Source organism: Hypanus sabinus, chromosome 6 (assembly GCF_030144855.1).
Source record: "Hypanus sabinus isolate sHypSab1 chromosome 6, sHypSab1.hap1, whole genome shotgun sequence".
In the NCBI taxonomy this organism is placed as follows: Eukaryota; Metazoa; Chordata; class Chondrichthyes; order Myliobatiformes; family Dasyatidae; genus Hypanus; species Hypanus sabinus.
In genome coordinates this window covers 118,026,941-118,045,438 of record NC_082711.1, presented here as the reverse complement: position 1 = coordinate 118,045,438, position 18,498 = coordinate 118,026,941, and the positions used below count along the sequence as shown (strand labels likewise).

The window sequence follows — 18,498 nt, the reverse complement described above, 5'->3', positions numbered from 1 at the left end:
ACCATGATGTACAAAACCTTAAATCTTCCTAAAGGTCTGGTATTCTCCCAACTTTGTGAAGACGGATGAACTCTTGACCTCACAATCTTCTTCCTCATGGCCTTGCACCTCATTGCCTACCCACTCCATGCTTTCTCTGCAACTGTAATACTATATTCTGCCTCCTCTTACTGATTCACTCCCTCTGTACTACCTTTGTGTTCTGATATTTTACAGTATGAGTAGCATGCAAACCCAAGATTTTCACAACCATAAACACAAGAGTTTCTGCAGATGCTGGAAATCCAGCACAGCTACGAGTTGATGTTTCAGCTGAGACCCTTCTTCAGGACTCTGATTGTACCCAGATTGGGGGGGGGGGCGAAATGTGTAGGTTGCAGGTGGTAAGGTTGATAGAATCCACAGTGTCTGTGGAGAAAATGGATAATGTACAATGAAGAGAGGTACTGGAGATGAGAGAGAGACACTCAGAGAGAAGACAGAGACAGGCATAAAGAGAATGACAGACATACAAACAGAGAAGGAGGGATGAAAAACCAGTGAGTGGGAGGGGGAGAGGCCCAGAGTGCCAGAAGCAGAGAAACCAGGTGAAAGAGAGAGAGAGTGGAAGAAGTTGGTCCAACTTGTCTCTTCACTGTACGTCCCTGTGTCAGATGTAAAACATGCTGCCTGATCCAATCACAGGCGAGTTTAAGAAAGTGTCAGTTCCTGTTCTTTATTCTGTTGCTTTGAATCCCACAATACAGAAATACAACTTCAAGATGCTGCAGTCCTTCATGCTGAGGGTTCTCTGCCTGCTCTCCGTCTCCCTCTTGGCCATCTGCATGGGTAAGGTCTGATTTTAAAACTGATGCTGGTTATCGTGTGTGAGCCTTGCCTTGGTTTTCACTGTGTGTAAAGGGCTCTCAGTCCATTGTAATCACACCTTGGCTCTCTGCTAGTCCGTACACTACCCAGCTGAGACCCTAAAATACAACACACTACTGCCTTGCCTTGTCCTCTTTCCTTCATTAATTGGTTTTATGTTCTCCCGAGGTCACCTCTCTCCCTTTGTCTGAGTATATAATGTGTGTGTGTAAATGCTCCTTTGCTCTTTGTCCTCTCCAGCTCTGTCACTATTTCTACAACCTGACTCATCAGCTTTGAAGATTACCAAGCCTTGCCTTTGTCTCCCCAACTCCCAACCCATCTCTCACTCTCTGTCTGTCTCACTCTGTTTCTGTCTCTCTGTCTGTCATCTCTCTCTGTTTCTCTCTCTCTCTTAACTCTCCGACCCCCAGTTGTTTCCTAATATCCGGAGTCCAGCCAGCACTATTCTTGGCTGCATCTACCACTTGTTCACCAGAACTGCTCTGAGCCTGAACCACTTCCTCTCAGTGTCTGCTGCAGAGTCTGACCAAACGTCCTGCATTTGAGAATCAGCTCATCACACAACCTGACTGCAGCTTCCCTCTGTCACAGGGTGGGTGGGTGTTCAGACTCAACTGTCCCTTAATAGATAACATTAACAGACCCTAAATTTAGACCTTCACTCTACTTCAGAATATAATGACATGGTATAGAGAGTTCGTTAGTTGTGAGTGTGTATGTGTGAAAGAGAGAGTGAGACCTGCACTGTGTGTGTGAGAATGAGAGAGCTGCACTGTGCAAGTGAGATCTGCACTCTGTGTGTGTGTGTGTGTGTGTGTGTGTGTGTGTGTGTGTGTGTGTGTGTGTGTGTGTGTGTGTGTGTGTGTGTGTGTGTGTGTGTGTGTGTGTGTGTCTGTGTGTGTGTGTGTGTGTGTGTGTGTGTGTCTGCTGCAATGTGAGTGAGACCTGCACTGTGTGTATATGCGTGAGAGTGAGCTGCACTCTGTGACAAAGAGAGAGACTGCAGTGTGTGTGTGACTGTCTTTTTAAGATCTGTTAAACATCTTGAAAAGCACAAGGCTGTTTCTTTTAGCCGAGCACAGAATGTAAGAGAAAAGATGTCATGGTGGAACTGTATCAACTCTAGTTCGACCACAGTTAGTCACCACATCTGAAGAGAGAGAAGCACACTGGTGAGGGTGTGCAGGAGCTCTACTAAGATATTACCAACAGCAGTATTGTGATATTGTGAAGATGAAAACTGTAGATCGAGTTCCCCAAGCCTTTATAGTCACTGTCTAGTGACAGGACTCCAAAGTGTCTTACTAAGAGTCTTAATGTTGACTGTATGTTCTGCCAACATTTGGCCACCCTGTCAGCCTGAGTCAAGCCTTCTTCCAACAGGGGAGTTCTCTAACTGGAGTGACCACATCCACATTCTGGCAATATTCCTCTAATTCTGTCAGGGACGTGATGTGAGTTCAGTGTGTCGTCTTGAAAAGAAAAAAAATACATTATGTCAGACTGCCAGCCAGAAGGTCACCGTCTAGGTCTGGACGGACACACACACACACACACACACACACACACACACACACACACACACACACACACACACACACACACACACACACACACACACACACACACACACGACCAATCTCCTCAACATGGAGACTCAGAACTATAGAAGGGACATAAGCTTCATCTTGGGCCAGAAGAAATGCACCAACTTCTTCCAGAACTTGGAGGGAAAGCCAGGGGACGGGCCAGTGACCAGTCAGGACAGAGAACACCAGATCGTTTATGATGAGTGCTTGGCCCCTGAATGAAAACATTCAGAACAGTCCTGGCCAACTCCCCAGATGGGTGGTGAGGCCTCCAGTTCCTGCCAGTTTGCTGGGGTGGTTTCCCACATAGAGAGAGTGTGTGGTGGTTCGCACACTCTCCTAAAGCCAAGGGCCCATTAACACTGACCACACAGTTCACAGCAGTGTACATGAGACAGATCTGGACTACAGATTCATAGAATCAAACAACACAGTAATAGGTCCTTCAGCCCTTCGGGTCCAGACTAACCCTCATTACTCCCATTTACTCCTATCATCCTGTGACTTGCCTGTTTGATTGAATGACTAAGTGTCTCTTCCACACAGTGTTTGTACCCAGCACTTTCAGGTAACAAACACTTTCAGGTAACAAACACTTTCAGGTAACAAACACTTTCAGGTAACAAACACTTTCAGGTAACAAACACTTTCAGGTATCTCTGACTCAGTGATAATAAACCAGACTCTGATTTCATGTTTAAAAAAAAAATCATATGCCCCAGATCCTCTTTCAAACTCCTTCTTTGCAAAGTTCAAAGTAAATTTATTTTCAAAGAACACATCTCTCACTATAGACAACCCTGAGATTCATTATCCTGCAGGTATTTACAGTGAATACAAAGAAACAAGAAAAGAATATTAATAGTAAATACATAAGCAATAAATATCACACATATGAGATGAAGAGAGCTATTTACTAGAAAAGTTCAGGGGGAAACCCTTGGAGGAGAGACAATAGTGATAAAAAGGTTATTGAAGCTGGGCTACAACAAGCAGCAGCTATAACAAGACAATATCAGCAGAGATGAGCACCCAAGAACTCTACCATGTAACCAGGAATAGTCTGGTAAATCATATCTGAATTTGATTTTCTGAAAGAACTGATTATTTTTGCTTTGATATGTTACTGAATGAGATTTACTTGGTTTAAAAGTTGTGATGTTGGAGAATTGTTGTGAAAGCAGTTAAACTGTATAGATAAATAATTTTTGAATTTGAATTTGTATATGTACTGACTGGCACTGAAATTGAAGTTAACCATAATACTTAAGAATAGGAATTCAAATAGTTTTCTAACTAACTAGGGATACATAGAAAAGCAATTGTTGGTCTGTAAACCATTAAATAAGGAATAACAATGGATCTAATTAGTTTGAGGAATTGGAGTAACAAGGCTTATTCTAATGAAGATCATTCATTCTAATTAAACAGCACTTTGGTTTTCGTTTGATGTCTGAAATCTGGAACCTAAACAGAATGTTGTAATTCTGAAGTGTTCTTACTCGTGTAAGTACTTAGTATATGTATTTTTGTGAACAAAACTTACCTCCAGAAATGTGACTTTTCGATTCACTGCCACATTCCAATACCTGGAGCTTCTGATGGTCCACGAGCACCTCATGCAGTGCTCTGTGATTAGATTTTCTCATAAAGGGAGCGGTGTCCAGTCACACGAGATCAGACCGACATAAAACTTGGTGAGCCAGCCAGGAGGCCGTGTATCAGATAACCAGTAACACACTCGTTAGTGTACAAAGCACTGAAAGAGTCTTACTGTTCAAACTCACTTGTTCAATTAAGCCTACAGTGAAAGAAAATGAAAGACATAGAGGAAAAGCGGGTTAAAATCCCCAATACTGTTTTATTCAGTAGCAAACAGGAAAAGAAAATAATGAGGAAATACCAGACTTTCTAAAAGAATGTGGTTCAGTTGCCAGAATTATTCCTCTGCCTGACCCTGGTGCAGAACAACTCAGTCCCTGTAATACAGACTAATGGAGTTACATTGAACCCATCCCTCTCTTCCAGTGATCCTAACCCTCCAGATATTCAAAGAGACATAGTGGAGCACATTGTGTGCAGTAAGGACTTTGTAGTTCATAGCAATCCACCCGTAAGGCTCCAAAATTTTTCTAGGAGAACCCGTCATCCACATAATGAGGCAGATTGTGAGACAGTGTGCTAGTGTTGAACTGATCTTGCAAAACCCAAGTGTGTCTGATCTTCATAGAACACAGACAATATGTGAAAGTATTCTTCCAGCAGCTTCTGACATCATCAGGTCAACAAGCCCTGGAGCTTCACCCGCTATTTGCATCGACTCCTAGATTCAGCTTTTGCCACCTGGAAGACAGTGATGAATTTTTCACTAAATTCATGAACAAGCTACAAAACATGAGAGAGAGACCATCTGCCTCCCTACAGTGGCTATAGGGGGCATTGACATTGACCGAAAAGCAATGCAGACTTGACTAAACTGAGGCTAACAAGCATCTTTTAAAGCAGTTTTGTAGGACATATTGGGACCACTCCCCGATCTCAGAGCTGCAACTGGAACAGAAAAAAAACCCGCCATCGTTTACCAAACTACTGACATTTCTACACACCGAGGAAGACAAGCATGCCTCCAGAACCGCGCACATAAATAGCATTTAGGAACAGTGAAACAAAGTGCCAGAATACAGTCTCAGACCACAGGCCCCTGTAAGGAAGATGATGTAGCACAGCTAATTTCAGTTACTTCTCAACTGGCTGAATAAATTGCTGAGCTTCAAAGTCAACCAGATACTCCACAAACTACAAAACAGCAGAAGGTAAAAGCGAGCTCGAAGGCAACAAGTGATAAGCCACTAAAAGGAAAGACAGACACAAACGAGAGTCCACAACCACTGACAAACAGACAAGTGTCAAACCAAAACCTTGGTTGTGCTTTAAATGCAGTGAATCTGGACGCACAGCCACCTCTTGCTGCTGTGAACCCAATCCAGCATGAGGAACAGCAAAAGGAAGACAGCTTGAAGAGAGATGGAGTGAGAGGGAATCATGTCATGGTACTTTTCAGCCTCATTTTCAACTAGAAATGATTGCTGCTATGGGATAAATGGAGATTGATGTTGACAAATCATGTCCTAAAGCTCCAAGATCTTGCTTATTCGACCAAAGTCCCAGAAGGAGTGGGAACACATTTTGAAGTTTACAGCAAGTCATCTGGTGAACTCAGGTGATGTGGTTGAAGTTAGCGCCGACATTGTGCAAGTGATGTTTGAGAGTTGTCTTATCCAACAGACAGGACCTGCTGTCGATGTCACCATCGCATTTGTTGCATCCTGAACAATGCATTCAAATGACAGTCACACCCAAGATGCTGAGTGTGGGGGATTAGCAATCATTTCTCATCCCTCTGATGCTGAGATTACAGACTTCCAATTATCAGATCCTTGTATTAGAGAAGTCCTCAAGCAGATAGAAACTGGAGAAACACAATCCCCTTCAGTGAGAAATGCAATCCCCAGACTCCCCTAACTTCTCAGAGAATGGGATCGTCTAGAGCTAAAAGATGGAATTCTTTAGAGGAAAAGATTAACCAGAGATACAAGAACATGCCAGTTTGTTTTATCTGAAAAGTTTTAAATTGATGCACGAAAGAATCTTCACAATGAACTTTGGTCACAGGGGCATAGATCGTACCCTGGATTTAGTCTGATTCTATTGGCCTAAGCAGGCTGCTGATATGGAACACAAGATTAAAACATGCAATCGATGTGTAAGGAAAAAGATCTTAACTGAGAAAGCTGCTCCATTAGTGAATATTGTGACAACTCGACCCTTGCAGTTGTTCTGCATGGACTTTCTTACATCAGAACTCGATCAAAGTAACACAAAAGATGTGTTAGTAATAACTGATCATTTCACTAAATATGCTTTCACTGATCCTATACCCAGGAGCATTTCATCTCGCATCATGATTATCCCAAGTGCCTGCACAGCCCTGACTTTGAATCCCACTTGATTAAAGAATCATGTGAGATGGGTAGAATTCAAAAAGTCAGAACTATAACATAGTTCTATGACACACTTCTCCCAGAGAGTTGTGGAGGTGTGGAATGCACTGCCTCAGATAACGGTGGAGGCCAATTCTCTGGATGCTTTCAAGAAGGAGCTGGATAGATATCTGATGGATAGGGGAATCAAGGGATATGGGGACAAGGCAGGGACTGGGTATTGATAGTGAATGATCAGCCATGATCTCAGAATGGCGGTGCAGACTCGAGGGGCCGAATGGTCTACTTCTGCACCTATTGTCTATTGTCTATTGCGGGGGTCGGCAACCTGTGGCTCCCGAGCCATTTGTGGCTCTTTCACCTCTGTGCTGCGGCTCCCTGTGGCTTTGGGAAATAATTGGTCAGAATTTAATTAAAATGTATTTTATGTTAGTTTGTTAGCTTTTGAAATGTAATTCTAAATTTGAAGATTATGGTGATCTTGTACAATCTAAGTGTGGCGACACATTTCCTGGCACATCCGAAACGGCTCACAATTAGCCAGCATTCCGGCTAAGGGAGATAGCCTGCGGGGATTTGTGAGTACGCGTCTTTTGCAGCATCTGCGTCCATGGGGGCTGGGTTGAGGAGGCTTAAAAGCAAGGCTGTTTAGTTCGAATAAAGTTATTCGACTGCAGTTTACTGACTGCATGAGCACACCGCTACAACGTGTTTTTATCGCTATTAATATACGTCACCACTGCCAATACCTGACACCCGTCAGTGCGCGATTTCTTTAATTTTTCGATCCAAGGTAAGCCAACTATGGAGAATTCTAAAAAAAGAAAAGTGACTGAAGAAAACAGAATGATACGTGGACAGATTCATTTGCTTTCACTGTTGACGAGACTGGTTTACCGGTATGCTTAATATGCAATGAGAAACTAGCAAACAACAAAAAGTCAAATGTCGCAAGGCATTTCCAGAATAAACACGCAGCCTTTGCTCAAAAATATCCGGATGGAGATGAGAGAAAAAAAGCCGTTTCGGAACTGATGCGGAAGGTTGATCTGAGCAAAAATCATTTCCAGAAATGGATGAAGTCTGGAAAATCAACGACATACGCCAGTTATATTGCCGCTCAGGAAATAGTCAGGCACGGGAAGCAGTTTACAGATGGTGAATATATAAAAGAATCTTTCATTAAGATTTCAGAACATCTATTCACGGACTTTAAAAACAAGAGTGAAATTGTGCAGAAAATCAGGGATATGCCCCTCTCTGCAAAGACTGTCAAAGACAGAACCATAAAAATGGCAGAAGACATCACAAGTCAGCAAATTAAAGACATCAATTCAGCTGTGGCCTACTCGATTGCCTGTGACGAGTCTAAAGACAAAGGTGATATTGAACAAATAGCGTTGTTCTGCCGGTATGTAAACTCTGCCGGGCCACAGGAAGAACTGATTGAGTTGATACCTCTAAAAGACCAAACACGGGGGGAGGACATCTGTGAGGCTGTCTTGAATTGTTTAAGAGCCAAAGGAATAAAGACCACCCATCTGGTGTCAGTAGCTACTGATGGGGCACCGAATATGACGGGAACGCACAAGGGATTTGTGGCTTTACTGCAGAAGTCGCTGGACAGAAAGCTGCTGACTTTTCACTGCATCTTGCACCAAGAGGCACTGTGCGCTCAAACATTTCCTCCGGAATGCACAGAAGTAATGGATGTTGTCATTCAGATTGTCAATAAAATAATGGCAAAAAGTTTAAATCACCGTCAATTCCGTTTGTTACTGGACGAGCTGGAAAGCGCATATTCTGATCTCCTGCTGCACAACAAAGTCCGGTGGCTGTCCAGAGGGGAGGTGCTGAAACGCTTTGTCGCGTGTCTGGAAGAAGTGAAAACTTTCCTGGGCAGCAAAGGGCTCACCTTTCCTGAGCTGGAACAGCCAGAGTGGCTGGAAAAGCTACACTTCATGGTAGACATGACAGCGCACCTGAACACGCTGAACACAGCTCTTCAGGGGAAAGGACGCACAGCCCTGCACATGTTGGAGGATATTTTGGCATTCGAGCGCAAGTTGACAGTGCTTGCCAGAGATTTACAGAAAGGCACATTGACTCACTTCCCCAATTTGAGAGAGTTCAAACAAGGTCACGACATGATAATTTCGGAGTATTTACATTCTGCAATCATCGCAATGCAAACATCGTTTGGGAAATGCTTCTGTGAGTTCAGAGAGGAAAAAAACACATTATCCTTCCCGGTCACTCCCTTAAGCATCGATCCTTCCCTACTGAATACGACTGCATTGGCAGGTGTGAGTCAACCTGATCTTGAGATGGAACTGGCCGACATAGCCGACAAAGACATATGGGTGTCCAAGTTTAGACGCTTGACAGCAGACCTTGAAGATGTTGCCCGTCAGAAGGCCGTTCTTGCTCAGAATCACAAATGGAGTGATATTGAAAACCTTCCAAAACCGGACAAACTTGTGTTCGAAACATGGAATGCTATGCCCGACATTTATGTAAACATGAAAAAGTATGCGCTTGGAGTCCTGTCGATCTTTGGATCCACATATGTATGTGAGCAGGTGTTCTCCAACATGAACTTTATTAAAAACAAACATCGCGCACGCCTCACAGATGACAGCTTGTGATTCTGTGTAAAGATGAAGGTGACGTCATACAGCCCTGATGTGCAGACGCTGTGCGCTGAGGTCCAGGAGCAGAAATCCCATTAACCAAGTATGATAAATATTTTAATTGCCTATTATTTTATGTATATTCATATTTTTTCATTGTTCAGTGAAATAGTCCTTTTATTTTTCAGGCTGACAGCTGGCTGATGTTATTTTTGGTTTGCTGCTGGCGGAAAATTTAAGTTCAGCGTTTTTCATAAATACAAGAAGAACTCAAATAGACATTGAGTATTTTACTTAAAAGTAACCTTCAACCCAATGTCTTTTTTTCGGAGTTCAAAATGTTTTTGTTGCATGCAGAAATGTAATTTCGTTTTCTCTGCAGGAGTTCATCAATTTCATAAATGCAACACATTATAGTTTGTTTATACATAGCATAAAGGCAAAAAAAACTTTGTATGCAGTGTTATTTCATTTTAAATGTCAAACGGGTTTTGCGGCTCCCAGTGTTTTCTTTTCTGTGGGAAACGGGTCCAAGTGGCTCTTTCAGTGGTAAAGGTTGCTGACCCCTGGTCTATTGTCTATATCATCCCAGAGGAAACCCTGTTGAGAGGTTTAGCATGACCCTCTTAAATATGCTAGGCACCCTGGAGATGAAAGATATGTCACTGGTGAGAATTTGTGAAACCATTAGTCCATGCTTATAATTGTACTAGGAATGACATGGAAAATGGCAGATTGAAACGAGACCGGACATGACAAAGGTGACAGCTTTAGAGTTGAAAGAAGGAGAGGAGTGCTACTAAGGAATGCATACCTATGAGGTAAGAACAAACTTGCCGATAAATGTTTAGAAATAGTCTCTGTAGTGGAGAGCCAAGCTGGTGATCTGCCTGTCTACAAGGTCCATCCTGAGAACTAGTCTGGGCCCATACGGACATTCCATAAGGATCTATTGCTCCCTTGTGGATTTCTTCCTTCTGAAGATGAACAACTTTCTACAGTCCCTGCTCACAAGTACATATCTCACAGGAATACTAAGAACAAGCAGTCGTTTGAAGAGGAAGAAAATCCAATTAACTCTGAAGAGGATGAGGTTCATTACCTCAGATCAAGACTTGACATTGTAGATGAACCTTCTAAGACTTGAGAAACCTGTGAAGTTACACAAATGAATTGTGGGCTCCAAACCAAGTCCAAATCAGTCACTTGCACCCATTCCAGTTAAAGACCCAGAGCTGGAATCCCAAAGAAATGAAAGTTCTAATGTAGCGGAATCCACTGTAGAAAGTAACTTCCTTGTAAGTCCTGATGAAAAGCAAAAGTTCAAGATCTCTACCATGCAACTGGGAATTAGTTCTGTTAAATCACCAAGGGACTTGGTCAGCAGTTGTTTATTGTGTAAGTATTCTGAATCGACTTTCTGTGGGTGATCAGCTATTTCATCCAATAAACCAAGAAACAAGATGGCGAGCGACCCAAGATCAAAGAATCAGCACAGAACAAAGTGTTTTATGATGCAAAGGATTCAATATGGTTGGATGTATAAGTTTATTTTCATTCAAAGGATCTGAATTTGATTTTCTGAAAGAACTGATTATCTTTGCAGAGACTTTCATAAGTTACTGAATGAGATTTACTTTGTTTAAAAATTGTGATGTTGGGAGAATAGTCATGAAAGCTCTATAGATATTTGAATTTGTAGAAATACTGACTGGAACTTAAGAATAGGAACAGTTAGATTTCTAACTAATGAGGGAAAAATAGAAAGGCAATTGTTAGTCTGTAAACCTTTAAATAGGGAATAACACTGGATCTAATTAGTTAGAAAAATTGTATTAACAAGGATTATTCTAATGAATATCATTAATTCTAACTAAATAGGTCTTTGGTTTTCTTTTAACATCTGAAATTGTGAACCTGAACAGAATGTTAGAATTTTGAATTGTCCTTACATAAGTATTTTGTATATCCATATTTTTATAAAGAAAATTAATCTCTAGAGGTGTGTGTACTATTCACTGCCCTCTTCTGATACCAAGAGCTTCTGATGGCCCACAAGCACCTCCGTGTAGTATTATCTAATTTCATTTTCCCATGAAGCATGCGGCGACCAGTCACACAAGATAAGAGAAACGCTACACAATTGTTACACTTTCCCGCACAGTGCTCATTGTAGATAGGGTCAGTGATGGGGTGGGCTTTACCTGTGAGGGCTTCTCATTTTAAACCTATGTAAATTTGTTTTTCATATCCCAATATGGGAAAAGATTCTGAATATTGCCCCTAGCTATGTCTCTCATAACCTCTTCCTGGTTACACGAGAGACTGCAGATTGTGGAATCTGGAGCAAGAACAAATTTTGTGAAGGCAAAGTGGTGATTGACATTTCAGCTCAAGATCCTTGTTCAGAATCATGAATATCGCTGCCTCCACATTTTCCCTGACTCACTAAGCTCCTCCGGCAGCTTCTCACTTCTCACTTCTGTCTAATCACTCCTCAGCCTCCTTTGTTCTGGGGAAACAAGCCAGACGATTCAATCTCTCCCCATAACTAAACTCCTCCAATCCACTCAACATCCTGGTGAGATTCCTGATGGCCTCCAACCTAATGGGATGAACAATGGTTTCTCAAACATCTAATACTTTTTCTTCTTACCCCTTCTTTCTTCTTCAATTCCCCACTCTGGACCCCCTTTACGTCTCCTCCACACCTGCCCATCACCTTCCCCTGGTTCCCCTCTTCCTTCCTTTTCTCCATTTCTTCCCACTCTCCTGTCCTATCCGATTCATTCTTCTTCAGCCCTTACCTTTTCCACCTATCACCTCCCAGCTTCTTAGATCATCCCCTTCCCCACCCAACAGGCTTCACCTGTCATCTTCCTGCCTGTACTCTTTCCCCTCCACTCCCCACACCCTCTGCACCTTCTTATTCTGGCATCTTTCCCCTTCCTTTCCTGTCCAGATGAAGGGTCTCAGCCCAAAGTGTTGACTGTTTGTTCATTTCCATAGATGCTGCCTGACCTGCTGAGTTCATCCAGCATTTGGTGTGTGTTCTCTCACTCTCTTGGTGAATTTCCTCTGCACTCTCACTATAGTGTGGTAACCAGAAATCCACACCATACTGCAAACACAGCCGAAACAATGATTTGTAAAGTTACAAAGTAGCCTCCAACTCTAATAAGAAGCTCCAATCACTGAAAACCAGCACGCTCAGTGCTTCTGTCATCCACCTGTCCACTTTCAGGGAACCCTGACAGCTCAGTTCATCAACACATTTTTTCACCCTTCAATAAACTTCAGTGGTCCTACCCCATCTGATTTCCAAACTATCGTTATCCGAGAATGGAAAACAGACCGGTGTTCGGCTCACTACTCCGGGCTGGCCAAGATCCCAAACCTGGTCCCGTCCCACCTGCCTGAGTTTGACCTGTCTTCCTCCCCTCTCACTCTGATCCTCAGGCGGGTTGTGCAGGAATCTTGAGTCACACGCCACCAATTTTGGGAGCAGTTGTCCTTGCCATTGGGCTCCTGGACCCAGATTCGCTCACCTTGGAGCTGAACTGACTTTGCATCCTGTGGGCTCACTTTCGGGGACCCTGCAGCTCGTGCTCATGTTCCCAGTATTATTTGTCTAATTTTTATATGTACAATTTGTCTTTTGCACATTGGATGTTTGTTGTTCTTTGTTCTGTGTATTTTTTGTGGAGTCAATTGTATTTCTTTGTTTTCCACAAACACAATGAATCTGTTGGTAGTGTAGCAGTTTGTGGGATGCTAATGCCCAGGGCGATGGAGTTCAGTGTCCAATCCCAATGTTCTTCATTCTCCCCGTGACCGAGTGGATTTCCTCCAGGTGCTCCGGTTTACTCCCACGGTGGGGGGTGGGGCTCGTTGGGCCGGACAGGTCTGTTCCCCACTGTATCTCTAAGTAATTAAAAATAAATAAATAATTTTACTTTGAACTTTTTCTATATGTTGACAATTTAAGTGCTTGTCCGGATAATTCTGAATTACTGTGAGATTATTCATCTGCTTCACTACCACGGGCAGTGGGTTTGAGATTCCCACCTGGGGAAATCTTTGTCCTCTGGTCCTCTGCTTTCAAACATGATGAATATTGGAAAATATTTCCGGGTATTTACCCTACTTGTGCCCCATGCAATTTTGTCTACCTCTCTTGGGACCACATTCAGCCTCCACCATTCTATGGAAAACAAATTGCATCTACCTGGGCTCTCTCAAAATGAAACACTCCATGCTAGGCAACATCCTAGTGAATCTCCTCTGCACCCTCTCCTTAACCTTACTGGAGTCAGATTCATAGACCACTACTGCACAGAAACAGGCTCTTTGACCCATCTAGTCCATGCTGAACTATTACTTAGCTTAGTCCCATTGATCTCCACACCCCTGCAAATCCAAGAACCCATCCAAACTTCTCTTACATGTTGAAATTGAACCCACATCCACCACACCTGGCAGCTCATTCTACCCTCTCACCAGCCTCTGAGTGAAGGTGCTCCCCCTCATGTTTCTCCTTCCACACTTCACTGTTCAACCTTCACCCATGACCTCTAGTTCTAGTCTCACCCATTCTCAGTGGGAAAGACTACTTGCATTTACCCTAATCATATCCCTCAGTTTTATATATCTCTATCTAATCTGCACTCATTCCTCTCTGCTCTAGGTAATAAAGTCCTAATTTTAAACCTCTGACAGAGATATCCAAATCGTTACTGTATAAGAAACAGTAAGTGTCCCCACATCAATCCCTGGTCGAAGTTTCCAATTCCATGTGAGACTTTGCCATGAACCTCTACCTACTCCTTCAGAGATCTGTAAACATACATCCCAGGGGCCCGCTCAAAGTTCACTCTGCCCCAGCACACCATACACCGCCTCCCCTTTACCCCACATTTACCATCCCCAAACATTACCCCCACTCCTACCCACTGGGTTCCATTTGTTATTTCTGTAGCACCCTGACCTATCCATCGATATCTGGCTGTAGCATGCAATGCCCTTCCTCAAGTCAAATGCAGGAAGTCTTCACTCTGTTTCCCTCACTCGCCCCCCTCCAATGCCTCACTGTGTGATGAAGGCACCATGAGCCGATCCTCCCTCACAGGGTCAGGACGCAGATGATGGGCCGCATGGCCTGCTTCTATGCCTATAGTTCTCCCAGCTCCGATTTCTCCTCCGGTCACTGAGCTGACCTGCTGTCTGTCTCCTCTTGTATCCTCAGCTGGGAGTGGGGCTGCCCCTCTCACCGTGACTGGAACCCTGGGACAGTCAGCCTCCTTACCTCCTGGGATCCCAGATGAAATGGATGTTGCTGAGTTTGTGTGGAAGAGAAACGTATCGGCAGTGGTGCTGTATGTGAAAGGGAACATCACTTACTTTGGTTCTGAGGATTTCAGGTCACGGTTAACTCTTGATCTGGTGAGCTTCAGTCTGCAAATCCGTAACCTACGGAGAGAGGATGCCGGTGATTATGAGGCACTTGTTACATCAGGTTCAGGAGCTGAGCATCGTGTGACAATGCGACTGGAGGTGTACGGTGAGTGACATTCCTCTGACGGTCCCGAATTTACTGGTTCCTGAACACCCATGATTAATGGGTGAGGGTACGTTGGAGAGACACAGCACAGACCAGACAATGGCTCGATCGGATTTGTCCTGCTTTCTGTGAACAGGACACACCCGGGTAATGGTCCACGTTGTCGGTGGATGCCACTACTGTACACGTCCTGGGACAGCTCGGCCAGAGGTCCATCTGGTGCTGGACTCTGGTCTTCAGAACCACAGCTGGGGTGTTGTCTGGACCCGTAGCTGTTGCTGTATCCAGTGCTCTCTGCCATTCCCTGATATCACAGGCAGTGAACTGAATTGTCTGGAGACAGGTTTCTATGACGGGGGTCTCAGGGGAAGTCGAGGGAGATCATCCACTCCTCATGTCTGTCTGAATACATACGTGAGTGGTCTCCTTGTCTCCTGCTGTCACACGTGGGGTCCCAGCATCAGTGAGGGTAGGGATGTTCCTGGAGCCTTCTCCTGTGAACTGTTGCCAGACATTGTTGGATGAGATTATTATAACCACAAGGTTTTACAGATGCTGGAAGTCCAGAGCAACACACACAAAGTGCTGGAAGAATTCAACGGGTCAGGCAGCATCTACTGAGGGAGATAAACAGTTTAAGTTTCAGGCTGAAACCATTCACCAGGGCTGGAGGTGAAGTGGGGAGAGGGGGAGGATTATAATCTGGAAGGTGATAGGAGAACTCAAGTGAAGAGGATTGTGGGAAGGTGGGGGAAGGGGGATGAAGTAAGAAGCTGGTAGGTGATAGATGGAACTGGTAAAGGACTGGAGAAGAAGGAATTTGATTGGAGTGGAGAGTGGATCGTGGAAAATAGGGATGGAGGAGGGACAACAAAGGAAGGTGATGGCAAAGTGAAGAGAAGAGAAGGGGTAAGAGTGGAGTCAGAGTGGGGAATGGAAAAAGAGAGAAGGGCGAGTGGAGGGGAGAACTTACCAGGTGCTTCTTCCAAATGTTGCACATGGAGGAGAACCGGATCTTCAGTTAAGGGATGTCAGGAGGTGGTGTGGAGGAACCTGAAGCTTGGCTCTGTCAGTCCACGCCTCTGATTTCAGTGAGGGTGAATCTGTCACCTCAGATTCCTGCTCTGTCCCTGACTGATTTCACATTCTGACTCCTAACTCTCTCAGAATTAGCCACAGCTCTGGTTAGTCGTGCGTCACGTTCAACGATGACAGGAAACCTGTGTGGGGGAGTTTGTAAAATGGAAAAGCCATTGCACTGGGCAGTTCTGCTCTCACCCTCAGAAGTCTAGGTCCACTGGTAGAAGTAGTCATCACACAACTGAAGTTTTGCTTGGTTGCAGTGGAGGGTCATGACTTTCTTCGTGCCTCATTGTTGCCTTCACTCTCCACGAAGCATTGCAGAACCACCTTCCTGGTTGTTGATCTCACTGTAGTTCTGATCTGCCCAGTCCGCTGGACCTGATTACACATGCTAGAACAGGCATGTCCCTATCCCACTGGCGTATGAGGCCACTGGCCAGCCTGTTGATGTGTACTTTCACATACAAACAGCAAATGGCTACGTGGAGCCACAGGTAAGAGCTGAGTGTCCAGTGGGGCCCAAAGGTGAGTGAGCTGCCCCAGAATGGACACACCAAGCCCCTTCTCCAGAGGTGCTGCCCCTCTCTGAACATCTCATCCACCCGAGCCACTGCCCCCGATTGGAATTAACCCCCTGATTCCGTGCCCGATCAGTGAGCTGATGAATGTCATAGTGTGGTCACCCAGGGCCAGGTTCACTCTGGAACACCACACACGGCTGCTGCCATCAGACCAGATTCAATGTCGGTCTGGGCTGAATCACACTCGGGTATAGAAAGGACTCCAGAATCATTCACAGCAGTGACAGAATCCATGGAACTGGAGAGAATTCCTGAGATACAGAGCAATACAGAGGATGTGGAGTCAACGTTTTCTATAGTGGGGCATCTAAGAGCAGAGGGCATTGCCTCAGAATAGAGTTGTGTCCATTTAGAACAGAGACGAGGAGGAATTTCATTAGCCAAAGGATGGTGAATCTGTGGAATGTGGAGGTCAATAGCTCTTGATTAGTGGGGGGGTCAAAGTTTATGGGTGGAAGGCAGGAGAATGAGGTTGACAGGGATAATAAATTGACCATGATGGAATGGTGGAGCAGAATTGATGAGCTGAATGGCTTAATTCTGCTACGCTGTCTTATGGTCTGCTAAACAGGACAGGGTGCAGTGTTTGTGGTTGAGCGTGGGCTGCAGTTGGGAAAGAAAGTGGAGCACATGTGGGAACTTCCTCCAGCAGCAACAGGTTGAAGTGAAGCATGAGAGAAGTGTTAAACTGGTGGGTGGAAATGAGCTGTGATTGACTTAACGTTCACTGGGGACTGTTGGGACGGGATGGGGAGCTGGCAATCGAGCTGTTCACTAGAATCTCATTTACTCATCTTTCCAGTGAAAAGGAATTGGCAATTGTGGGGATGACTTATGGTGAACTGAAAACCCTTGAGTGTATAGACATTAAGAAAGAGGATGTACTGGAGCTTTTGGAAGGTATTAAGTTAGATAAGTCACCAGAACTGGACGAGATGTACCCCAGGCTACTGTGGGAGGTGAGGGAGGAAATTGCTGATTCTTTAGCGATGATCTTTGCATCATCGATATGGGCAGGAGAAGTACCAGAGGATTGGAAGATCGCAAACATTGTTCCCTTGCTCAAGAAAGGGAGTAGAGATAACGCAGGAAATGATAGATCAGTGAGTCTTACATCAATGGTTGGTAAGTTGTTGGAGAAGATCCTGTGAGGCAGGATTTACGAGCATTTGGAGAGACATAATCTGATTAGGGATAGTCAGCATGGTTTTGTCAAGGCATGTCATGCCTTACAAGCCTTACAAAACACATTGATGAAGGTAAAGCAGTAGATGTAGTGTATATGGATTTCAGTAAGGCATTTCATAAGATTTCCCATGTGAGGTTCATTCAGGCTTTGCATGGGGAATGAGGCATGGGATCCAAGGAGATCTTGCTTTATGGATCCAGAATTGGCTTGCCCACTGAAGGCAAAGAGTGATTGTAGATGGTTTGTATTCTGCATGGAGGTTGGTGACCAGTGGTGTTCTGAGGGGATCTGTTCTGGGACCCATCCTCTTTGTGATTTTTATAAATCACCTGGATGAGGAAATAGGTGGATGAGTAAATTTGCTGATGACACAAAGGTTGGGATTATTGTGGATTGTCTGAAGGGTTGTCAGATGTTACAGCATGATATCGAGAGGATACAGAACTGGGCTGAGAAGTGGCAGATGAAGTTCAACCCAGATAAGTGTGAAGTAGTCCATTTTGGTCGGTTAAATTTGAAGTCAGAATATAATATTAATGGTAAGACTCCTAGCAGTGTGGAGGATCAGAAGGATATTGGGATCCGAGTCCATAGGACACCCAAAGCAGCTGCGCAGGTTGACAGTGCTGTTTAGAAGGCGTATGGCGTATTGGCCTTCATCAATCATGGAATTGAATTTAAGAGCCGGGAGGTAATGTTGCAGCTATATAGGACCCTGGTCAGACCCCACTTGGAGTACTGTGCTCACTTCTGGTCACCTCACTACAGGAAGGATGTGGAAGCCATAGAAAGGGTGCAGAGGAGATTTACAAGGATGTTGCCTAGATTGGGGAGCATGCCTTATGAAAATATGTTGAGTGAACTTGGCCTTTTCCCCCGGAGTGATGGAGGATGAGAGGTGACCTGATAGAGGTGTATAAGATGATGAGAGGCATTGATCGTGTGGATAGTCAGAGGTTTAATAGCAGGGCCACAAAGGCTAACATGAGGGG

At 44.3% G+C, this 18,498-nt stretch overlaps 1 protein-coding gene across 2 annotated transcripts in view; it reads left to right on the top strand.

Annotated features, from left to right (window-relative positions):
- The first annotated feature begins 749 nt into the window (after window positions 1-749).
- LOC132395068 (HEPACAM family member 2-like) overlaps window positions 750-18,498 on the top strand; it is a 75,136-nt gene continuing 57,387 nt past the window's right edge. For both annotated transcript variants that reach the window (XM_059971384.1, XM_059971383.1), the window contains exons 1-2: window positions 750-828; window positions 14,339-14,653. In XM_059971384.1, coding sequence (XP_059827367.1) covers window positions 762-828; window positions 14,339-14,653 — 382 coding nt within the window. In that variant the 5' untranslated portion in view covers window positions 750-761. The remainder of the gene's footprint in view (window positions 829-14,338; window positions 14,654-18,498) is intronic.